This window comes from Penicillium pulvis, assembly GCF_028828015.1.
Source record: "Penicillium pulvis strain IBT 33274 chromosome Unknown scaffold_8_segment0_segment0, whole genome shotgun sequence".
NCBI classification, from domain to species: Eukaryota; Fungi; Ascomycota; class Eurotiomycetes; order Eurotiales; family Aspergillaceae; genus Penicillium; species Penicillium pulvis.
The window spans coordinates 2,058,602-2,081,910 of NW_026643080.1; the positions used below are offsets into that span (position 1 = coordinate 2,058,602).

At 47.3% G+C, this 23,309-nt stretch overlaps 11 protein-coding genes across 11 annotated transcripts; 7 read left to right on the plus strand and 4 right to left on the minus strand.

Annotated features, from left to right (window-relative positions):
• Nucleotides 1–961: 961 nt before the first annotated feature.
• N7503_010190 (uncharacterized protein) lies at nucleotides 962–1,465 on the minus strand (the record flags this gene model as incomplete). The annotated part of the gene is made up of 1 exon (XM_057069736.1): nucleotides 962–1,465. One exon carries the CDS (start codon nucleotides 1,463–1,465, stop codon nucleotides 962–964), a length of 504 nt encoding a protein of 167 aa, XP_056916347.1.
• Nucleotides 1,466–2,062: 597 nt separating this feature from the next.
• N7503_010191 (NAD(P)/FAD-dependent oxidoreductase) lies at nucleotides 2,063–3,670 on the minus strand (the record flags this gene model as incomplete). The annotated part of the gene is made up of 3 exons (XM_057069737.1): nucleotides 2,063–2,956; nucleotides 3,027–3,592; nucleotides 3,658–3,670. 3 exons carry the CDS (start codon nucleotides 3,668–3,670, stop codon nucleotides 2,063–2,065), a joined length of 1,473 nt encoding a protein of 490 aa, XP_056916348.1.
• A 539-nt stretch (nucleotides 3,671–4,209) lies between these two features.
• On the plus strand, nucleotides 4,210–5,805 carry N7503_010192 (NAD(P)/FAD-dependent oxidoreductase; the record flags this gene model as incomplete). The annotated part of the gene is made up of 3 exons (XM_057069738.1): nucleotides 4,210–4,222; nucleotides 4,274–4,845; nucleotides 4,903–5,805. The coding sequence occupies 3 exons, from the start codon at nucleotides 4,210–4,212 to the stop codon at nucleotides 5,803–5,805; spliced, it is 1,488 nt and encodes a 495-aa protein (XP_056916349.1).
• Nucleotides 5,806–7,527: 1,722 nt separating this feature from the next.
• Nucleotides 7,528–8,673, plus strand: N7503_010193 (geranylgeranyl pyrophosphate synthetase; the record flags this gene model as incomplete). Its single annotated transcript, XM_057069739.1, has 1 exon — nucleotides 7,528–8,673. The coding sequence occupies one exon, from the start codon at nucleotides 7,528–7,530 to the stop codon at nucleotides 8,671–8,673; it is 1,146 nt and encodes a 381-aa protein (XP_056916350.1).
• Nucleotides 8,674–9,153: 480 nt separating this feature from the next.
• N7503_010194 (putative MFS transporter) lies at nucleotides 9,154–10,858 on the plus strand (the record flags this gene model as incomplete). Its single annotated transcript, XM_057069740.1, has 4 exons — nucleotides 9,154–9,917; nucleotides 9,969–10,202; nucleotides 10,257–10,504; nucleotides 10,560–10,858. The coding sequence occupies 4 exons, from the start codon at nucleotides 9,154–9,156 to the stop codon at nucleotides 10,856–10,858; spliced, it is 1,545 nt and encodes a 514-aa protein (XP_056916351.1).
• A 637-nt stretch (nucleotides 10,859–11,495) lies between these two features.
• Nucleotides 11,496–12,566, minus strand: N7503_010195 (RNA ligase/cyclic nucleotide phosphodiesterase; the record flags this gene model as incomplete). The annotated part of the gene is made up of 3 exons (XM_057069741.1): nucleotides 11,496–12,112; nucleotides 12,180–12,423; nucleotides 12,498–12,566. The coding sequence occupies 3 exons, from the start codon at nucleotides 12,564–12,566 to the stop codon at nucleotides 11,496–11,498; spliced, it is 930 nt and encodes a 309-aa protein (XP_056916352.1).
• A 1,007-nt stretch (nucleotides 12,567–13,573) lies between these two features.
• Nucleotides 13,574–14,614, plus strand: N7503_010196 (uncharacterized protein; the record flags this gene model as incomplete). Its single annotated transcript, XM_057069742.1, has 2 exons — nucleotides 13,574–13,928; nucleotides 13,980–14,614. 2 exons carry the CDS (start codon nucleotides 13,574–13,576, stop codon nucleotides 14,612–14,614), a joined length of 990 nt encoding a protein of 329 aa, XP_056916353.1.
• Nucleotides 14,615–15,841: 1,227 nt separating this feature from the next.
• N7503_010197 (putative C6 transcription factor) lies at nucleotides 15,842–17,552 on the plus strand (the record flags this gene model as incomplete). Its single annotated transcript, XM_057069743.1, has 3 exons — nucleotides 15,842–15,901; nucleotides 15,982–16,695; nucleotides 16,746–17,552. 3 exons carry the CDS (start codon nucleotides 15,842–15,844, stop codon nucleotides 17,550–17,552), a joined length of 1,581 nt encoding a protein of 526 aa, XP_056916354.1.
• A 576-nt stretch (nucleotides 17,553–18,128) lies between these two features.
• N7503_010198 (putative mitochondrial phosphate transporter Pic2) lies at nucleotides 18,129–19,303 on the plus strand (the record flags this gene model as incomplete). Its single annotated transcript, XM_057069744.1, has 5 exons — nucleotides 18,129–18,219; nucleotides 18,298–18,303; nucleotides 18,363–19,013; nucleotides 19,073–19,196; nucleotides 19,252–19,303. The coding sequence occupies 5 exons, from the start codon at nucleotides 18,129–18,131 to the stop codon at nucleotides 19,301–19,303; spliced, it is 924 nt and encodes a 307-aa protein (XP_056916355.1).
• Nucleotides 19,304–19,678: 375 nt separating this feature from the next.
• Nucleotides 19,679–20,525, plus strand: N7503_010199 (uncharacterized protein; the record flags this gene model as incomplete). The annotated part of the gene is made up of 2 exons (XM_057069745.1): nucleotides 19,679–20,053; nucleotides 20,187–20,525. 2 exons carry the CDS (start codon nucleotides 19,679–19,681, stop codon nucleotides 20,523–20,525), a joined length of 714 nt encoding a protein of 237 aa, XP_056916356.1.
• An 802-nt stretch (nucleotides 20,526–21,327) lies between these two features.
• Nucleotides 21,328–22,944, minus strand: N7503_010200 (YagE family protein; the record flags this gene model as incomplete). Its single annotated transcript, XM_057069746.1, has 2 exons — nucleotides 21,328–21,404; nucleotides 21,456–22,944. The coding sequence occupies 2 exons, from the start codon at nucleotides 22,942–22,944 to the stop codon at nucleotides 21,328–21,330; spliced, it is 1,566 nt and encodes a 521-aa protein (XP_056916357.1).
• Nucleotides 22,945–23,309: the final 365 nt, after the last annotated feature.

Genomic DNA, 23,309 nt, shown 5'->3' on the forward strand with positions numbered 1-23,309 from the left:
CTGCTATAAAGTCGCCAAAAGAGAAGCCAAACCCCACCGACATTTTAACTTGAGTATGTCTCGCCTGCCTTCCCGCAAGTTGCCGTTATATTAAAGAAAGTAAAAAAATGGAAGTTTGCAGTGGATTCACAATGGACGGGCATGTAAGAACTGCATGCAGAGTTTGGGAGCAGCGGGGTTGAGAAGTGAGGCTGAGGCATGGTACTCTCATACCCAATCATTTCCATATAGCGAACATCAGTGACATATTGCAAAGCCTCCAGTCGCTCAGGCTTCTACAGTAGACTTGTTGATTCCACTTTTGTACCTCTGAAAAAGGCTACCAGATTTGGGTTAGCGTGTTCGATAATTAGGACTGAAAAGAGCCCCCCTATATCACAGGCCTAGTAATATTGCGAGTCATGTTCCCATAACTCGAGAGCGCCGACTTGAGAGACTGGATCATCATGATCTGGCCCGTCTCATCTTTACAAATAACGGCAGTCCCCGAAAGATCCGTGTCAGCTTCCAAGAGTTCCGGCCTTCGATTGAGAACGGTAACGAATAATAATTAATGAGGAAAACAGCAGCCACGACAATGAAATTTCTTTTCTGCCTACCAGGTTCGGTCCTCTATTGAAAATTCAGCCTTCTATTGGATGTCAAATGAGTGGAAGTGGAGGCTGCGTCTAATGAGAAGCTTATTTATGGTTGCCTCCTTTGTTCGGTCGTTTTACATTAAAGATTTTATCAATTTCTACGGCAGACTACGGTATTGTAACAATGACCAGTTCATATTTTACCAGGAAATAAGATACGGCCTGATAGGGATTATTGGGGAATGTCTCAAGTTAGACCAACGTGTTGCAAGCTAGGGATTGAAAGTCCGAAAGTGTAGGAGTGAATTTGATTTCGTATACTAATATATCTCATGAAACTATTTTCAACTCTATTTTGTTGTTCTTTCAATCTCAAGACGAAGTTACCGATTCTTGCAGTGCCGACAACTGCAGCCCGAAACACTCAAAGTAAGTGCTTCCCATAGACTGCTCGGTCTAGGGCCAGCACCGGACGGCAAACAACTTCCTGCGTTGAACTTGCGCTCGAGCTCTTGAGCACGCCGTTCCATTTCAGCCGCCTGTGGATCTTCTAAACCCTGAAAACTTAGTAGTCCAATCTGCGTGCTAATGATCAGCAAGGAGTCAGCGGTGAGTGCGGCATTGAAATTCTCCAGGTCCTCGATCATTCTGTCAATGTGTGAATTGATGACACCGATTCTATCACCAAGACAAGAAATGTTCCCTGTATCTTGCGGGTTATTGGATGGAAGCAACGAGTTCAAGCGCGCCTTTTCATCAGTTAGGGACTTTGTGATCCGAAGCCAGTCAGTATGTGTAGATTGGGTTCCTTCGATGAGTGGAATGTGAGTGATGAGTTGATCTAGTGCATTCACGATGCTTGAGCGCTGGTCGAGGAATAGCTGCATGTTGGAGGCCATCTTAGTTCAAATTTCCAGGAAGATTATTGGCTTAAGGGAAGACTTGGTGGATGCGAAGATGATTGCACCCGGGGAGAGCCTTCTGTTTTTATACTCGAGAGCAGCTGGGAGACTCCTAGTGCTTTCAGTCTTTCACTATTGAAAGTCCTTTATGTCGATGATCTCAGGACCCACCTATTTATAGAAGCAACAAAGCCTCGCTTCACAAAGTAGAACAATAGCTGAGCTTGGAATATCGAGATTTGGATGGTCGAGTCTAACAAAGCCATTTTAAATACAGGTTATGAATAAAGGGTGGTCCCGAGGGTAAAAATAGATCTTTCTTTGTGAGAGACTGTTTTATGCTGAGCATTTTGAAGCCGAGGCCTTGATGGAGGAGTTATGTGATAGAAGTAGAAATATATAAGCAATCCATAGAGACTGAGTGAGTAAATTAAATGCACCCTTAGATCAAAACAGGTACCTAGGCTGCTACTTGCCGTAGAGAGACCGAGAAGAAAATTCCTAAAAGCTCAACTGTAGAGTGAAAGGTCCATTGAAAAATTGCGAGTAAGGGTATCAACCGCTTGCCTCCTGTTGTTCTGCTCAGTCAGTGCTCACATGTCCAAAGACATTCTCGACAAACACGTCCGCACTCAACCGTGTCAGTCTCTCATCTGTAAGGAGATAGGCCCGAGGGAAACCTGCTGGAATACCCTTTCCAGAAACCATTCCAGCCAATGACTCTCCAGTGAGCCATGATTTATCCATTCCGTGACCACTATACCCGGCAGCAATCCATTCACCCTCTCCTGCTCTCCCAGTTGCATTTTCAGGAAGGTTTCCCACCAGTGGTAGACCATCCGCGGTAAAGCCCATGATGCCAGACCACATCTTCTTCACTTCGGGTGCTGTTTCGTTCCAGCCCTCACGGAATATGGTTGGTAGAATTGTTGTGAGGTTTTCAGCAGGAATAGGCGGAAGGACCGTATCGTCACTCACAAACACTTCGTCGGCTTTCTGCTTCTCACCGCCAATGAAGATGTCGCCTGATTCCGGGTCTTGGGTGATGTAGTATAATGTGTAAGACCATATACCTGTTTCTGGATCTATGATGCTCTTGCCAACATAGTTCCAGGAAAGGCTTGACCCATTGTTTGGGAATTCTTTACCGGCAGCCTGGGTTGACATGGTTCCCCTAAAAGGGAACAGCTTTCCACTCAGCCCGGGGAGCAGGTGGGCTGCATGACCGTTGGTGCAGTGGATCACCTTGGTTGCAGATATGGTGCCACGTGGTGTGCTAAGTCTGTATGGGTATGGATCCTCAGGAGATTCAGCCGAAAAGGCGATAGCAGTGACCGGTGTAGATGATTCGATTGAAAATCGATCGGGGTACCTTTGCAGCAGTATCTCGAAGATGCCAGTGATCAATCTATATGGCCATAATGCACCAGCACCATATTGTTCCATAACGCCGAATAAATCGCGGTATTTATATTTCTGCTCATCGGAATCACTATAATTAGTCTCTGTCAAAGGATATTCTGTTCATGCCACGGTCATATCTCACCTCCATCGCTTCCTCCTTCCCCAGTAGGACGAACATTCCTTTAAGATCTGGTAACGCTTCTTCGAATGCCGCCAAGCTGACTCGCGCTTCCTCCAGAGATTCTTCATCTCCAAGAACTGATGTGCTGATCACTTCCCTGACCTTAGATTTCTCAGCCAGATCGCCTCCAAATGCAGCGACAACATCCCTCAGCCGCTGCATGCTGGCTAAACTGAATCTGGCAACTTCCACAGCATGATCGGTGCCTAAAGTCGCCGACACCAGGGCAAAGCTTTCCAGGCAGTCAGACACCAGGTGGCCACCATTACGGCCAGTTGCACTGCTAGTCACTTCACGAGCCTCCAAAATGGTCACAGTCTTGCCAGCTAGCGACGGATCTTCCAATAACGCCTTGGCGACACTACAACCGGTTATTCCAGAGCCAATGATAGCAATGTCCGTCTTTGATGGAAGCTCCTGAGATTGTATCGAGGCAACCGTGGGATGTGGCGGCTCTTGCCAGAATGTAGCGGTGGGGTTGGGTCTTGGGAGCAGCGGGTCGGCCTTGATACGGGCCACGAGCGCGTCTATAGATTTCAATCATCATTTGAGTTGGGACAGTTCGCGCTGGCGGGTAAGATAGTGGACCAACCTTTTGACAACATGGCTCATGTGGTTGATAGATGACTCTTCAGCTGATGTTTGGAGATGCTAAGAGATAAGCTGAATTGGACTGTTGATGAATGAGTGTTACGGAGTGGAAAAAGCCGAAAGTTCCCTGTGATCCCACAATTTATAGCAATATTGTTCTCCAAACGCCCACATGTTTCTATCTTGAAAGAGAAAGTCCTGCCGAAACAAGCTCACACTAGGCATCATTTATCAGATGAATGTATGCGGGGTTGTACAGATAAGCACCGGCCCATTTACTGCGCTTTGATTGGCTGAATTCAAATATAGTGGGGCGGTAACCACACGAATCCATGCTGACCTATGGTAGCATTGTGGGGATATAGATCAGCCTCACAAAAGTAAAAATGCATACTAAAAAGCTAGTGCCAGTATCCCGAATGTGACCCTTCGGTTACCGGCAAATAGTTGATCAGTTTACTTAAAGGTCGAAATGTTCTTTGGAAGGATGGACGTCTCAACTACTTCCTTCAACTTTCTTCTCTTTGCACAGCGCCAAAATTTATAGCTCACGATGACTATTATTAGTGAGTATTCAGTCCCTCAAACCCAAGACACAAGCTGAACCTGACTTTCAGAACGAATGCACGCCTTGCTTAATAAGCCCCCTGGGCTGCCAAGCCCTCAGCCAACGATGTCTGCCTGGCAGGAGCCACGCCACCCGACAGTTGGTGCGGTTCAATCACCCAGACTACCATCTGAAGTCGACGTTGCCATTATTGGGTCTGGAGTGACTGGCTCTGGAGTCGCGTACACGTTGCTAAACCACCCAAATGCGTCGAAGCTCCGGGTTACCATACTCGAAGCACGTGAAGCAGTCAGTGGGGCCACGGGCCGCAACGGAGGCCATCTTGTATCCAACGCAGATGAGCTCTTCCCGCCAGTAGCTGAAATAATGGGGATGAAGGAAGCAAAAAGTGTGGCACATCTGAGTGAAAGGACAATTGCTCGGTTGAAAGAGATCGCTGCTGGCCTGAGTGAAAAGGATCAGGAAGCGGCAGAATTACGATCCTTGGCTAGTACCATTGTCTTCGAGGATAAGAAGACTTTTCACGAGGCCAAACGGGCGATTGAATTTGTCCAGCAAAATAAAGACTTATCAGCTTACGCGCTACCAGAAACAATAGTTCCTGTAGAGCATGCCACGGAGGTGAGTTTGAATATTTCCTTTATCGATAATCCCCTTCTAACCATGCTATACATACAGAAGTGGAAATTCAACCCGAATATTGCTGGTGCGGCTCAACAGACAGGCGCCGCTGCGCTGTGGCCGTACCGCCTGTTTACAGCGCTATACAAGATTCTGATTGAAGAGCATCAAGGCCGGTTTACACTGGAGACCAACACACCTGTTGGTTCCATCAGCTATGAGCCAAATGCTCCTGAAGACAACGCAGCGTATCTCCTTCAGACGCCTCGAGGATCAATTCGAGCTCACCACGTCATTCACTGCACAAATGGCCACGCAGGTCATTTGATACCGGGACTAGTAGGGAAGCTATGGCCAGTGCGGGGTACTATGTCGCGTCAGAAATTGGGACCGTCATTTCCACGACTGGGCGACCAATTTTCTTGGTCCTACCGAAGCAAGCCAAGTATGGACTCTTCTACGGGGATCATCGATATCGGATTGTACTATGCTCAACAAAATGTTCAAACGGGTGATCTCTGGATTGGTGGTGAGGTGCAGAAAATTGATGATATGTTGAGCGCGGATGACTCGGTTATATCGGAGCATGCTAAGAGTAATCTTTGCTCCGTGGTGCCCAAAATCCTGCAAGGCTCTGAGCCAGTTGAGCCAATATCAGTCTGGTCTGGTATCATGGGCTTTACTGCTGATGGATTACCGATGGTAGGGCAACTGCCTGCGGCTTTCACAAAGCGTGCGGGTGGCGGCGAATGGATTGCGGGCGGCTATAACGGGCATGGAATGGACAAGGCCTGGTCATGTGGAGAGGCGGTTGCTCGAATGGTTTTGGGCGAACAGCCACCGTCGTGGATGCCGAAGTCATTCTTACTAGATGAAGAGAGAACGAAGCTCATTATTGCGCAAGATGAGCACAGCCTGCCATCGATCTTTCTTGACAGAATGGGAATTGTTCATGAATAAAGCTCTTCTGCGTCTGAATTATGAGAAGTCGGTATCTCCGGAGATGTGGGTGTATGAATTAGATACAAGATGAAGTCTTATTATAGGAATATCTGAAACAACATGGGTATTTTCACATGATCAAAAATGTGAACATCGCGGCCTGCTAGGCTGGGAACAACTTTTAGTCTGGAATCGTGCAAATCCGTGCTCATGGAAATTTGTTGAGCTTAATATCTCGAAGCTTTGATTTGCCGATGATATCAAAGAAAATGCTGGGTGATCATTGGGTGATTGCCTGTTGGAATAGGTTGGGTTCGCCAGCGGTATGCATATGAGCCGTTAACTAAGGCAAGCTCTCCAGGAATAATGAAGGAAGGAAGGATTCAAAGAATCCCTTTTAGTGATTTTTACTTCTACCACCTAGCGGTATTCCTTCAAGGTCGTTGTTTGAAATAATCAAACGCCCGTTCAGGATGTCATCTCTTTATGGAAGTCGCATTTGCAGCGTCTAGACCCTCTGAAAGTGATTAGGGAAAAATATGACTTAAGGTAGCTCAAGTATCTCCTATGATTATCCATGCTATGAACACTTAGCCGCCCCTATACCAAAGTATTGACTTCCTTGAATCCTTTACAATATGTCTGCACCTGTGAATATTCATACCGGCCTTTTGTATGCTCTTCCTGGTTATGCGTTGACTATTGCCATCCGTCTTGCTATATTGCATTATTCACATGATCAGTATGTTGCTAATGTGCATCATATTCGAACGGGAAGAAAGATGAGTAGCCCCTGTCGCTTTTATCACATCCCTGCGTAATTATAGTGTCATTACCACTTTCGGAAGGTCTAGAACCATGGGTACAGAAACAATATATTCTCCAATTCCCGTAGACAAAATAAGTCCGCAACGGCTGATGGACAAGATTTACCTGTAATCTATCACTATCTACCATGATTTCGGACAGGTCTGATTCAGTAAGTAAATGACGGCTACATAGTCTTCCACTGTTCTGGCAAGGTAATTCAAGGAAGAGCAGAGCCGCGTCTACGATGATATATCCAAGCTGGAATATGCAATGCAATGTATGATGCCTTATACGGAGATGACTGCATGCAACACGCGGCTGATCGTAGTCGCTTAGAATGTGTTCAAAGGTGATTCGCTTGGCTTGCTGTATATCTGCAGTTGGCGGGGTTGGTGGCACGGACCTTTCCAAGGTTTTAGAAATATGTTACTGCAAGCGAGCCCATAGACTAGTTGTTGAATGATTTGGCCTTTCATTACAGTATATGGCCACATAATTCATGAGTTATTCTTTCTACGCTAGGACTTATGACTGTTTGGTATGTAAACAAAGTATCAAACACGATAGAAAAGCCAAGAACCTATGTCATTGGTCACGAAGTTGGCCATGGGTAGAAGAGGGGCGTTTTGTTATTTTATAATGGGCTGACTAGCCATGCAAGAAAGCAATGTATGCTTTCATACGTTACGCGGCTAGACTATGTATTGGAACTCCACAATAATGGAAGACTATTAGCTTATAACGCGGGCAATCCCCTGTTCCAAGGGTAAAGTAAATCGATTTGCTACATATCATATATCTCTTTGAACTTTAAGTACTCGCAAGATAAAGGAGCAAAAATGACAGGCCCCAAAAAAGCCTCTGAAGATCTGGTAGAGATCTCCCGTCTTGGCCTTGAGTCCTCTGCTCCAGCGGAAGCAACTATCACTGATGTGGAACATCTACAACTGGATCGAAGCATCTACACCTACGATTGCTGTTCCAGGCAGCCCAGCTTATTGGTCTGCTCCACAGGGTTCCAGATCTGTGAAAAAGGACAGCGGTCTAGTCTACATTGCTCAAAATGCTGCTCGCCACCCCGACAGCCCTCTAGAGCCGCTCTTCCGCTCCCTTTACATTGAGCAACCCTCTTTCGATATCAACTCAATCGACATCGTGACCGATCGAAACAATATTCGAAAGCTCCTGACGTTTGTGAACCCCACTTTGAACAAACACGGTCTTGACTCATTCACAATCCAAGTGGATATAGCCGCTCAGACTGCAATCTTCTGTCGTGATGAGACTGCAACATCCGAAGTGATTGGGCCGATGGAATTCAAGGGCTATGGTCATGAGTTTGAGAAAGCATACACTATCGATCAGATAAAAGGCAGCACTGGACACCACCGCATTGTTCAGTACAAACTGGGTGGTCTGCGCTTTATTGTACGCCATGAGACAGACGGGTGTGTTGGTGACTTAAAGCCTAAAGTGAAGAAGGAGACGGTAGGGGAAGATCTTACAAACATGCTGAATTCGTTATCTCTCTCGCCGGAAACTACATCCGCCGAAGATATCTCCATTCATTCCAAATTGACTATCAGGAAGGAAGGCCGGGTGGTACCAAGAGAGTCGACTCTAGAGATCAAAACTCGAGTACGTCACAAATCTCTAGAGCTATCGGAAGTGGCGCCTCAGCTGTGGGCTTCGCAAACGCCCAAGCTCGTCCGAGCTTATCATCAACGTGGGATATTCTCAATGCCAAAAGTGGAGAATGTCGATGCCGCGCTGAAGAATTGGGAAAAGGCTCACCAAAAGGACATCACGAAACTTGTTGCACTTATCAATCGCATACTTCAAGTGACCAGAAATTGGGGTGGGGGCTCAACTATCCGGTACGATGCCGTGAAGGATAAACTTGTGGTGAAGAAGACGGAGAAGAAGAAGATGCTTCCAGATGATCTTTATCTTCGTTGGGCTGATGTCGTTCCCGCCAGCGTCTCACAGAAGGCCTCCAAGGTGAAATCCTCAAGTGACACGAAGGCAGCGAGAGCTAAACCCCGACTTGAGGAGACTGTTTCCGAAATTGCTTAGCCGCATGGCCTATTATGACTTTTCTTAGTTTTTATTCCATGATATCAAAAGCTCGAAATCAATGACTATGGAGGACTCCATTAGCTATCGCGATATCATTTGCCTTCTAATTCTCTCCAGGCTTTGATCTACAAGCATCTAGCCCCGTAGACTTCATTTTTTTTTTAAAAAAAAATCTTACTACAATTTGGTTGAAACATTGCCGGGTTCTTCTTAGTGCTTTCTCAAGGGTAAACTCAAGCAATCTACGCTACTATGCGCGGCTATTAGCCATCGGCACAGAGTCCATTGGCATGGGGAAAGTGGAGTTGTGGATTATTGAAGTGGGCATGAATTTCGGGCCGAGTGGTGGAGCTTGCGTAAGCTTGCATCGATAAGAGATTAATGTAGCCCGTAGCTGCCTGGTCTAATGTTATCAGAGACTTGTTGGAAAACTCTCTCTACTCGCATATCGAAGGCCTCAGCTGAAGATTGCGAGAAATGTCCACCACCGCTACCACCACTATTGTGAATACTGATGCCATCCCTCTGACTGACTTGGTTGCGCCACCACCCGCACCCGTGGAGAACGACAACATAGAAAAAAGTACCCTTGAGGCAGCCAGCATTATTTTCATTCTGACAGGGGTCACATTCATCAGCGTCTCTGGCACGGGAATTCTTACCACCGCTCTACCACAGATCGCCCGCGATATCAACCTGGAAAATGACCTCTTACTCTGGCCGGCATCGGTATATGCTCTTGCCGCAGGGTGCACACTTCTTGCCTTTGGCGCCGTGGCCGACATTGTTGGATCCAAGCCTATGTGGCTCCTCGGAAGTGGTGTCTCCTCGTTCTGGATTCTGGGCTGTGGACTCGCACAGAGTGGCACTCAGTTCATTGCATTTCGAGCCATGCTAGGCATCTTCGTGGCCATGTGCCTGCCCACTTCGATGAGCCTTGTCACTGCTTCATTTCCTCAGGGGCCAAGACGCAATATTGCCTTCGCTATTACTGGCATGGGTCAGCCCCTGGGTTATGCAGCCGGGTTGATCCTCGGTGGTGTGTTAACTGATACTATTGGTTGGCGCTGGGCTTTCTATATTACAACAATCTTAAACTTCTTCCTCTTTATCGCGTCAATATTTATGTTGCCGAACACGAAGCGTACAAAAATCTCATTAAATCGCCTAGTGAACGAGATTGACTGGGTTGGGGTCTTTATTCTCGCGGTCTCCCTAGGTCTATTATCCTATGTATTGGCGTATGTATTCGCGATTCGCAAATTATTCTTGAAGATGCTAATGTTATACAGGATGATAACTCTTAGCTATTCGACAATTGGTGATGCGCAAAATATCACACTTTTAGTGGTATCCGTTGCTCTACTTCCAACATTTACCTTCTGGATGCGCCGACAGGAGAAACGTGGACAGCCTGCTTTGATACCGAACTCACTTTGGCAGAGTGTGCCATTTCTATCGATATGTATATCGATGTTTTTCACCTGGGCAGCTTTTAACGCCTTTCAATATCAGTCTACTCTATAGTACGTCCTCTGAAATTCCTTCTGGATTTAAAATTGATACTAACCAAATGATAGCTTCCAAGATGTGCAGGACCTCTCAGCCCTCCAGGCTTCTATTCGCTTCCTCCCAATGGCGGTTGTGGGTGTTCTTACCAATTCTGCGACCGCATACTTGGTCACCAAAGTCGAAGTCCATGTTCTACTGGGAGTCTCGGCATTGATAACTTCTGTTTCACCTATTTTGATGGCTCTTGCGAGCCCATCCTGGACATATTGGACTGCGGCTTTCATCGCAATGACTTTGAGTCCGCTTAATGGCGATGGTAGGTCAATTTTAAATCTTACTCCTATTTCAAACCAAGATGCTGACCTTGTTAGTGCTCTGGACCGTCTCCAGTCTGATCATATCTCGCTCTTTTCCAGGAAAGTCGCAGGCACTAGCTGGCGGAGTCTTCAACACAATCTCTCAACTGGGCAACTCCGTGGGACTAGCAATCACTGCCGCCATTGCAGCCTCAGTGACGGCCCATAAAGGCAGCTCTGCTTCTGAGGAGGTTCTTCTACTACAGGGTTATCGCGCAGCCTATTGGACCATCTTTGCTGCTATGATCTTGGTTTGCTTTTCCAGTTCAATTGGGCTGCGCCAGCTGGGTAAGGTTGGCATCAAACGAGACTGAGAGTGAGAGGGGATTACTGTTATCATGCTTCATCTACAGATGCATGCTTTGGGCGGTATGCGCATAGAATTTGCGAAATTATATTGGCGCCCAGGAGCTCTGAATCCAGGGTGAAACCATTATACACCAGCTTACGAAGTATTTTGCATCGGAGTACCAAGACTAAGCAAGGGTTGATGGATTGCAGAATTATACAAAGACCTTGAAAGGCGCCCACTGTGGCCCTGCATTACGTTTCGTAGTCACATCTAGTAATCAGATCACGCCTCCCATTCCCAATGAACCAAGGAGAACACACGTGGATAAGCCTATTTAGGAAGGGACGTCCGACCAAGTGTAAAGCTGACGTACTTGTTGCTACACAACAAACAATGTTCTCATCCTTTTTACGCTCCGCGGGCACTCCATCTATGGTGCGGATAATCTTGGATCTGGGCCGACTGACCGTTGAAAGGGTTCCTTGCTGATACGTAAGGAACGTGTGTGGCTTGGCCCGATACTTCAAAATTGGTATGTCATTGTACAATTTCGTAATAAAAAAAAAAAGGGGGGGGGGGGGGGGGGGGGGAATAAAGCTTGCTTCGAGAATTGGATTAAACTAATATCTAAATCTTGTGGGCCACGGATTACTACAGAGCTAATTGTCACTGCCCGTCGACACAGTCTCACCACCTCCATACCAGAGACGTCCCCTCCGAATCACCAAGTTCTGCTGTCCAACAATCCATTCACCCCCTTCGGGGAAAGTGCCATCGACCTGAGGCCAGAACTCGCTTTCTAATTTCTTGTTGATTTCCTCGATTTTCTCGATCAGCAACTTCACGCGTGCGCGATCAAGCTCTACCCCTTCCGCTCCCTGAACAAGAAAATCTTCGTTGTTGATGAACCGAGCGATGGTAACATGGGCAGACGGGACGATGTACCGCGAAGCCACAGGGAGTTGGGCTTGACGAACCATCTGGAATACATCCCGGCGCAGGTGATGATATGAGTAGTCATCGCCATTGTCACCAGCTTGCAGGTTTTCACCCGCGGCTGGAACAAAGCTCAGTGCCATTGCAGAGGCGTCGAAGCTAACCATCGGCTTCAAGAGACGCGACTTGTGAGCAACGGGGTATTCAGCAATCTGTGCTGCAGTCACATCCTTGGAAGCCTCGAGGGTTTGAACAAGATGATCAATCTCCTTTTCAGTCAGGGAGTGCGCAACCTCCAACACTGTTGTGTGCAAGTTCTGAGGAGGCATAAGCCAAATTGCTTTTTTTTGATGAGTCAGTCGAGAGACTAGAGAACTCGATGCTTTAGGATCAACGGAAAAGCTTACAAGGGGAAACCTCCTTCAACTCCTTTTGAATAAAGCAAATCAGATCACGAATATGAGGAGGCGGCCTGGCCCAAATCACAAGGCAGTTTCGAGGATCAAGATATCCATCTTCCTTTCCAGGGCCATCTAGTCGGCTCAAAATAGGATCCAAAGACCACCCTGGAAAGCTGTCTGCTAGGATCTTCGTGCTCTGTTGCTCATTTCTAGCCACACGGTGACTTTGATAACGCAATTGCAACGCAGTCTGTGCAGAAGTTAGGAATGACCAACGTCAACAATCTCATCCTGAGGGGTTTAATGGACATATTAACGACTGACCGGGTCATTGTTGGTTTCTTGGATCAAGACCTGGAAGGGATTATCCTCAGATATGGCAAGCGAAGACATGATGAGAAGGTTGAGGAAGCTTGATTGTTGCTTTATTTTCGACGAAAGTCCAAGGCTTCTGGGGAAGATGCTGTTATTAATAATGCATTCTCCATGAGATTGAACTGCTTGGCACTTACGAATGCTTCATGGGCCATGGACTGAAATAACTGAAACATGGCACCGATCATCAGAAATGAAACAGGATACGGATTTGATGGCCCCGCAGTGGGGATTCTCCCCGGCGTCACTAAACCCAATTAGTAGTGAGGATATACACAATATCCTCCATGGCTTTTTGCTCAGCCACTGTAATACGTATAGGGGTCCTGAAAACACGGAATAATTAAATTGGAAGTGTAAATAGAAACACAATGATTGAAAGCTGTAGGGGGTTGACTGGTGTTGTTTTTCCAGGGATTGGCAGCTTTGCCATGGGCAAATCGCAGGTTCCTATTGGGCAGTGACTCTATATCTTTTTATTACACCCGCAAAAACAAAACAAGGATCATCAAATATATTTGCTTGCTTTAATGCCCAATGGTCTTTATGATGTTTCTGCTTTAAAGCTATACGCGCTGCAGTTCGTGGACCCTGGACCGATGCACGGACCATAGTTCAAGTCGAATCCACCTGACGTGTATCTCACGTGATAAACACGTGCCCTCGGGGCTCGGGGTTAGGTCACATGCAGTGAGCTTACGAGCTTACATGAGAAGATCGTGTCCCCGGGTTTTGGAATTTACGGAGCCCGATGCTTACAATCCATTGGCATCTATGCAGCAAAATCTATCTAGAGAGTTCTGATGAATTACTACATTAGCAAGCAGCCATCACTATATAGTTTTCCCTCTTCTCTTCATCACTTCGTTACATCCCACCACCAAATAAAATCACCTCAGCTTGCTTCTGTTACATACATTTGCAAGACCTTAACAACGGACCAACAGTGACCGCTCTTAATTTCACTTCGCATTCCAAGTCTCTCGAATATTCAAAGATTCGCATTCCTCTGTCTATTTTTCAAAATGGTTAATCTCCGAACCGTACTTCAATCCAATAATCGCCTCTCGGACGCGGAAGGACCCCAGGTTGCTCTATTCGTAGGCGCAACATCCGGTATTGGTCTGGGAATCCTCAAGGAGTTTGCACAGCACGCTGTGAGCCCTCGAGTTTATATCGTTGCCCGTAACGCTGAGACCGCAGCTCCTCTTGTTGAAGAACTACGCCTTATAAACCCCGGTGCTACATTCGAAATCATCGAGAGGAATGTCTCGCTCATCAAAGACGCCGAGAAGGTAACGGAGTTCATCAAATCCAAGGAGTCCTCATTAGACTTGCTTTGCATGTCTGTAGGCTTTTTCTCGCTTGATGGAAGACAAGGTGAATACCAACACCAAAAATCCGTTTCTGATATATACTTACCAGTAGTAGATACAACTGAGGGCCTTGAAGCCAGTTTGACAACTCGTTATTACTCCCGTATTCGGATGGCCCAGCTTCTAGTCCCTCTACTCAACCAGTCCAAAAGCCCACATGTGCTGTCTATCCTGGCAGGTGGACAAGAAGGATCCCTACATGAAGACGACTTGGGTTTGGATAATCCTAAGAACTTTTCTGTTGGCTCTGGTAACTCTCATGCTACTACCATGATGACATTCGCACTGGAACACCTCGCTGCCGAGAATCCTCGCATCAGCTTCGTTCACGCTTTTCCTGGCATCGTGGCTACCCCGCTGTTCAATCGTATTGCCGGTGGTATCTTGGGCATGGTGATCCGTTACGTGGTAGCTCCAGTGCTCAAGCTCTTTCTCAGGAGCGTAACTGAAGCGGGCCAAAGGGGATTGTTCATTATCACCAGTGCACGTTATAGTGTGGACGATGGCATAGTCCCGCTGGCTGGAGACTTACAGAAAGCTCAACGGACCGAAGGTGGTATTTTTACCATTGATCAACATGGAGAGGCTGGCGACAATGCGAAGGTTCTTGAGGATTTCAGGAAGCGAGGTGTGGATAAGAAAATTTGGGATCATACTATGAATGTTTTTGCTATTGTTTCGTCGCGCTAAACCGAGGTGGAATACGATTCTGTTCCGAATTGCTATTTGACCCGGCTTTAATCTCACTCAGGGTTCTTCTGGGTCTAATGTCTCTTTTACGCTAATGTCTCTTTTACTCTAATGTTTAATAAGGAATTTTGCTTCAATACCATGATGATCATTTATATGAGGGATCTTATACGCTATGATGTAGACCCGCTATAAAGTTTAGGGGCAATAGTCCACATGACCAGTTTGCCCTTGCCACTCAAAATGAACAGTATCAATAATCTTCTTACCTATCGAGCCAAGTCAATTTAAAATCAAAGACTTTGGGGAAATCCAAGACGTATATATGGATGAGATTGTGTGATTGGGGCTCATGAGCCAAGTGAATCATCCATTTCACTTCGAAGGTTAGATCTTCATTGAGAGCATAGAAACGTTCGAAGGTAGATATACAGTAAGACAGGTTCCACATTAGGTATTCTGCTTGGTCTGTGGCTCAAAATACCAAGGTTGCGGGGGCGAACGCGTGGATTGTTTTTTTTTATCAAAAGAAATTGCGACCTGTCAATCTTGCGGATGAGGGTGCGGAGTATCAGTCTCTGCATGGATTTTTGATCGCACGTGCAGCAGAGTTAAGCCGGACGTACAGGGACGGGAGGACACAAAAGAAGGCGTCAAAGCTTTGAACAGGGCTTCCTTGTGTAATTTTCTTGCGTAAGGTGACCTTTGATCATGCGGGATATCTCTCTGCTGAGGGCCCTTGAAGCTTATAGATAGCTATGCAGCCACAGCTTAATATCAGGGTTCCCGTTGGTCACGTAGATGATTCAAACATGATTATTTCAGTAGCTTATCACTTTGACTCTCTTTCCCTTCGATTCCATATTTTATGCAATTGTGCAACGTACTAAGAACAATTTAGATCAGGTCCAGTGCTGTTGGAAGTGCTGACTAAGGCCTCACCTGAGGCTGCCGTCAATGGTTTGAAAGGACCATATTTCCCCTCTCAAAAGTCCGCATTGAACATCTGCTTATAAAGACACTGCCCATCTTCCAGGTGTTCTAGTCGAACACGTTAAGTCGAAGCCTACGATGCCCATGTGGCCCGGTCAACCGTGCCCCTCAGACCGATTTGCGTGGCCCCCCGTTTGTGGAACCCCCCGAATCCCAGAAGCGGGGAGGCTGTTCGCCACCAGCCTATTTCTGCGGCTAAACGAGCCACTTTCTATAGACGGCCTTTAGTCAAAAATGGTCTATGGAGGGAAGCCTAGCACCGGATGTTACCTGTGCCGCAAGCGGAAGATTAAGGTAAGACCCGGGGCTCTATTCTCAATGACTGTTTACTTTAAACTTTGTTTTCCTTGTCAATCACTAACATCATTATATAGTGCGATGAAGGCCACCCTGAGTGCCGAAACTGTGGTGTGTACGGCCGGCCTTGCCCGGGATACCGGCCTGATGCAGTTTTCCGGAATGAGAACAAGAAAGTCGAGCGCCAAGCAAAGAAGGACATTGTTTCGTCTGGTACTAGCAGACAAAGTGTGACGCTCCTCTCGCAATTCTCTGGGGATGCAGACCGTCATTCTGGGAGCCCTTCAAGCACTAACACCTCGCTGTCGCTGATTCCAATAGCGGATGCGACGTGGGAAGATCGCGCAATATGTTATTTCTTTGATCAATATATAGTCAAGTCCGACAATGAAGATGGCGTGGGCCACTTGGACTATTTGCCATTACTTTATTCCCAAATTGACCAGCAAAAATCGACATCCTCTTGTCTCCGATGGGCTGTGGACGCGACGGCGTTTATGACTCTCGCCAATGTTACACGGGCACCCCAACTCATGATGAAGGCCCGTCGAGGATATGGAAAGGCTTTGAGCAGTCTACGTGAAGCTTTAGCATCGCCTACGGAGGCTCTGAAAGATGAAACATTTGCCTCTGTGGTCATTCTGTCTCTCTTCGAGGATGTCACTGGTGAACGAAATGGGCTATATAGCTCTCACACCGCTGGATTTGAGTTCCTGATGAAAATTCGAGGCAAGGGTCAACTAAACAACCGCCACGGCCGTGACATGTTCAACTTCGCTTATACACACACTGTACGTTCCGCCATTTCCCTCACCGCAAACTAGTTCTGACAAGAGTATAGTCCGTTGAGATTCTTGCGTTGGGGGATAAACCTCGTTTCGACATGGACTGGATATTGGAACAATTAAACATCGATGATCCCGTCGAACGGCTCATGCTGGCTGCCTCCAAACTGAGCCAACTTTTCCTGGCCATGCAAGCAGCACCCAGTCCACCCGATTTAGCCACTGTCAAACAGTGGATGACTGCTGGCCAAGAGTGTGATTTCGAGCTCTCCCAATGGACTCTTCACCTTCCCGATCGTTGGCTACCTCTAGTCGTCTACTCTGCGCAGGGCGAATCCTTACTTACCTATAATCGCATCTCCAACTGTGTGATCTGGAACTATTACCGAGCCGTGCGTATCATGCTACAACAACTCCTCCTCAGTCTCAAACGATCCTACTCCGACATCATCTCGAAAAAGAAGGAGCCTGACGATCCCTTTGTCGTCAATTCCGCGCTTGATGAGACTAGCTTACGGGCAGTCATCCAAGAAATGACGACCGACGTCTGCCGCAGCATTCCTTTTGCCATGTCGGATGTGGATACTCTTGGCCGACCGACAAAACCGGGAGACTATCAATCAACCATTCGGGCCGTGCAAGGCTATGGTCTCCTCTGGCCACTTTGGTACATTGTATCATGCGGCATGCCTTCGCCACAACAGGCGAATCAGATTAACTTAGTGCTATATCGCATTGGAAATCAACAAGGCATCAATCTTGCTCTTATTCTGGCCCGCGAAGCCGAACGACTCCGTGGCGATAACAATTCATTCAGAGCCCCTCCCCCTCGAATCGGACCTACCGGAGTTCATACCCCATGATCATTGTATTGCATATGTGTTTGTACTACTTTAATAATCCTTACGGACATCAATTGGCGTTGCAGATGGATACATATACGGAGGGGACTGGAGTCATATTTTCATTATGTACATAAATTCAATGTAACTTGATATATACCATGTGGAGCCAACGGCTTTGACCGGATATCGTGACGTCATGATTCTGGGGATCCTCGTCCCTGATTGTCGCGTGTAAACTTCATTCCTTGAGGTTTGGGTTGGTTGATTTCGGCTTTGCAAAGAAAGAATTGCGTAATTATATCGCTACATATTGCCTATATTGATGTCTAATACCGGAGGATATGACTATTCTAGAGCTATTGGTAAACCATGGAATTGGCGATCGCAGATCGAGGTGTTACTGATAAGACCCATCGTGCCGGTCTAGCCGTTCCCGTCGACCATTCATACTTTGGGGGATAAGCTGTGCATTGGACGCACTGACGCCATACCTCCAGCCTTTCTTCTCCGCTCCTTGTTATTTCTGACTGCTTTCTCGTTCCTGATTTCCAGCCTCTTCTCTCTTTATTTTCTCCTTCAACCCAGTGTGCGACCATGGCCCTCCAAGAACGCAAGCTTCCCTTTGGGAAGATCGAACCCAACTCCTCCAAGTACTTCTTCAGTTGCATGTTTGGCGGTATCATCGGTATGCTCTCCCTCCTCTGTTCCCCTCTTCAAGCGTGAATTGAGCTAGTACTAACGAGTTTCTTTTTTCTCATTATAGCTTGTGGTATGTAATATCGGCTTATTGATATTCTTTGCACTCAATTGACAACCCCACCTTTCAAGGACCAACTCACACCGCTGTGACACCACTCGATCTCGTCAAATGCCGCCGCCAAGTCGATCCCAAGATCTACACTTCAAACATTCAGGCATGGCGCACTATTTTCGCGAAGGAAGGCTTGCGCGGTGTGGTTTTCGGATGGTCGCCCACTTTCCTAGGATACTCATTCCAAGGTGCCGGCAAGTACGGTCTGTATGAATATTTCAAGTATCTATATGGCGACCAGTTATTCCCAGAGACAAACCGTACTTTGGTCTTCTTGGGTGCCAGTGCCTCGGCCGAGTTCTTCGCCGATATGGCCCTCTGCCCCATGGAAGCTATCAAGGTCCGCATGCAGACTACCTTGCCGCCCTATGCAAACAACCTGCGTGAGGGTTGGAGCCGTATTGTGGCTAAGGAGGGCTTTTCAGGTCTCTACAAGGGATTGTATCCTCTGTGGGCTCGTCAGATCCCCTATACTATGACCAAGTTTGCGACGTTTGAGGAGACTGTTAAGATGATCTACAAGACTATGGGTAAGCCTAAGGAAAGTTATAGCCAGATTACACAGACTGGTGTTAGTTTCCTGGGTGGATACATTGCGGGTATCTTCTGTGCTATCGTCAGCCATCCGGCCGATGTCATGGTGAGCAAATTGAATGCTGATCGGAAGGGTGAGTCTCCTGTTTTGTCTTGGTCTTGAATTTGAGTCATTGGCTAATTATCGATTCAGCTGGCGAGGGCGCAATGACTGCTGTTTCACGAATTTATGGCAACATTGGGTTCACTGGCCTTTGGAACGGCCTAGGCGTCCGTATTGTGATGCTTGGCACGTTGACCGGATTCCAGTGGCTGATGTAAGTTGCTCCCATATATCTGTGGATATACACACACTAACCTTTGATAAATTAGTTACGACTCATTCAAGGTGTTCTTGGGTCTGCCGACTACCGGTGGACACTAGATAGAGAGAACATAGCTTAGTTTTGTAATGGATAGCATTGAATGATTCACCGCCTTTGATATCACGGCAGAAACAAATCGCGTAGAAGAGTGCAACTCCTGCACATCTGCTCCTTGCAAGACAACGATTCCGGCTTCTTCTTTGAAATTAACGGGTGGACGCCAGCATTACATACATAACCCGTTATATAAAGTTCCGCTTGAGTTATTGCCATCGCCGTTTACATCACCACCTTTCACTCCCCCATCTCCACCTCTACCGATCGAGTCTACCCATCCATCGAGTCCCCAACAAGACCGATTCAAAAGAACTCCCAATCCTTCATTCCAACAAAATACCGCATACCCAACAATCACTCACTCAAAAACCTCCACAATGGAAGCTCGTTCCTCAACCTCCGCAAATCCTCCCAGCGTGGAAATCGCCTACAAGCGCAAATGTATCGCGCTAAAGAAGCGCCTTGCCGAAGTCGAGGTCGAGAATGACATGATCCGCACCCGTAATCGTCGTGGCTGGCAATACATTCAAAAAATGCGCCTGGAGTCTTGTATGCTGCTGGAACGTCTCGCTAAGGTCACTAGCATGGCCAACGAGGCTCAGTCCGGTGCTGCGAACCCGGAATTGCGCGCCCGTGCGGCGGCGATGATGAATGATTCTGGTTCGATGAATGGTTCGGGTGCAGGACAGGCTGGCAATGGGAGATATTTCGATGATGAGACCGAGGGTAGCTCGGATGAGCAGCCGCGGACTGTGAGTAGCTATCTTATCCCTTTTTGACATTACCGAGGCCTTGACTTTGAAGCATATTTCATTTGCTTTGTCGATTTGCTTTGCGATTGCTCGTACGAAGTAGCTTTTAGCTAACTTGACTTTGTTCCTCCAGCCCGAAGAACGTCCCCTCCGTGTCAAGCGCTCCCGCAAATCCAACCTTCCGGTCGATGGCGGCGACGAGGATCACCCTGCTCAAGACCACGCCAATGAGCCTGTAGATCATGAGGGAGGTGGTGCGTTGCCCCGTCTTGCCCCTGCTCCAAGTCAGCAGGATCTTACTTCTTCATTCCGTGTCCAGACCGGTAGCAATGGTTCTGCTCATGAAGGCGAGCAGACACCCCACAGTCAAGATAATCGCGAGGGCCACTCAGAGCATGCACATGCTGAGGCCGCTGATTCGGGGACTACGCCTATGGATATGGATACGGCTGAGCCTAAGGCTGAGGAGTAATGATAATCCTTCCTATATTGCCTTTTTCTTTTCTTTCTTTGGACCCATGGTGGTTTGGGGCTCGTTATGTCTTTCTTTTCCACGGAAAAAGGGTCTCTCTCTTTCTTGATCTCTCTTCTTTTTTGCTTGGGTCTCGTGTCTTTTCATACAGCGCTGATATTATTTTCTTTCTCACCTATGACCTGTTTCTTTTCTCGTTTCCTATCTACCATGCTTTCAAGTCTGTCATCTCTATAGGCTACTGCATGGTTGCATGTGATTGATACCAAGGATAAAATATTACATTCACTACTAGGTATTTATAGCCGGCTGTCGTACGAGTTGTAGTTAACTTAATTGGTCTGGACCGATATGCATTCAAGGTATGAACATGAAAGATCTGTACAAAGAAATAAAAGCTCGCGCCGTAACCCCACTCCCTTGAATCAACCAAGGCAGATAAACTCCGATCCCAGTAAGCAGACAAAGTTGTATTAGGTAGCGTGTGCGGTGGTGGCCTCTTCTGTATGCAGTGAAGACAGATTTGAGCAGTTGGAACGCAGCTCAAATACGACGTTGCCAGAAATAAGACATTCTGGGGGGGGGTTTTGTGAGCTGACATCGAGAGAACATAGCACAAATTGGGTCTGGGCTCTGGATTATCCGAGATAACAGATATTGGGTAATGGTGCTTTTTGTAGGCGTTGCCTTTGTACCATGCAAGATATCAAGTTTTAGGTGGTATCAACTGGCGAGATATCCACTTTGGAGTTTCCGGGTGGTAATTCGAGGCAATATCTGTAGATGTTCGGAATCTGAAGGCTTAGTCGACGCCGGCGTAAAGATCAACAACAATATTAATAGCCGCAACAAGAATCTCGGCAGCAATTAAAACAATAACTGACAATTCATTAGCTTGCTCCTGGTTTTAGTACGTAGAGGAAAGCTTACCAATCCATTCAAGATATTCGCCGTGGCGATGCGTCAACTGATCCTTCAACACAGCAAGAAGATCGGCAATGACATCCAATCGCTCCGTAAGCAGGCTAACTCTCTGGTCCATCTCTAGATAACTCCGGACGGCTTGGTAGACAGGTTCAAGTTGGGGCTCAGCCCAGAAGAGTTCTGGACTATCAAGTACAGACCCTTGCAGGTGGATGTTGATTCGCAAGATGAAGAGCTCTCCGATCTGCATGTTGATTTGCTTCCGCGTCAGATTGACACTACCAGTCTGCGCGATCTGAGCAGGCAACGGAGCGGTGTCTGAAATAGTCTCAGATACCAGGTCCTCGAAAAGAGAGGTCTTGACTGATTGGGCTAAGGCGTGTGAGATTGCCAACTTGATCATGTGGTTGCGAGGCTCGCGGAGCGAGATAAAGTCGTTGTAAATACGAGCCTGGTATTCCCGCGCATAGTAAAAGTTGAAATTCTCGACTTGTGTGTCATCCGGACTCAAAATGGAGGACGCAAATTTCGATATGTCAGACAAGAAACGTGATTCTTGTGCAGGGGTCATGCCCCATATGACAACAGTTCCGTAGTCAAACAAGAAGACCTCGGGCATATGAATGTTTATGTCGATATCATACTCTTGGGGCTGCGGTGTGACAATGGCGTGTTCTGCATTATCAGGATGGCCAGCTGCCTCTTCGCGGAAATCGATCAGATCTTCCCTTCGGGACTTCGTGTTGTCATCCACCTCGACGACACTATCTGAATACCTGCGCTCGCTTGGACGACGCTCGTGGTGCCCGTTGTTGGCAGAGGGTGGGAAAACCCGCGCGTTTTGCTTCTCTTCATACTGATAGTCGAAGCCAGAGTAGACACACTCATCGTATAGCTTAGGATTGGCCCCACGGGTCTTGGCCCGGGATTTGAGGAACTTAATCACCCCTTCCAGGCGGTAGGAATTGGCGGTACAGTACGCAGTCACCCGAGGAATACGGTCTCGGTCGGCCTTGCCTAGCCGGGCCGCATGACTTCGTGCAGCAGGCTCTTTGATGCGAGTGATTTGCGAATAGACATCGCGGGGGAAATCTCCATCACTCTCTTCCTCTTCAGCCGTCACTGGATCCGGAAGCAACTTCAATTTCTGTGCTTTCTTGGTCGTACGCTGTGGGCCAATTTTCGACGCGTTGGCCGTATTCGGCGGTGTGCTGTAGGGAGCACCATGGCTATTGCGGCGGCGAAGTTTACTGTTCAAGGCTGACAGCATAGGCTGACTAGCAGGTCGAGGCGAGCCACCCTGGGCATTGATATTCTGAACAGGGGGAGAGCCGGTATGCAATGGACGATAGGTGGGATCGGAGGTGGTGCCGCCATACGTACTGATTTGCGTCAGAGGGTTGAATGTCACCGACCGCGACGTCCGATTCGCCCGCGGGGACGTCGGGCTATGGTGGTTGGGTAACAGGGGGGAATCTTCTGCAGCAGACGCCATGGCCGATAAACAGGCGACTCCGCTGGGGAGAGAATAGAATGAAGCTGGAAAATTCGAAGGTTGAAGCTTGCAAGGTCAGAGCTCCGCACGTGGTCCCCACCTTATTAATCTGGGATCGGGACTGTTGACGCAATTGCTGAGGATTTACTGTAATGCACTCAATGAATTTCTAAAACTCTATGTCAAGTACATAGACTGGTTCTTGAGATTAAGAGCCTTTTCATGCTGAGACTATTTTTCAGTTTGGGATTTTTGATTTTTGATTTTTTTTTTTTTTTTTTTTTTTCCTTTCCCCTTACATAGACAGCAGGACTACGCAATATACTACCCGGAAGCAGCTATTTAATTGTCAAGAACGAATTGTA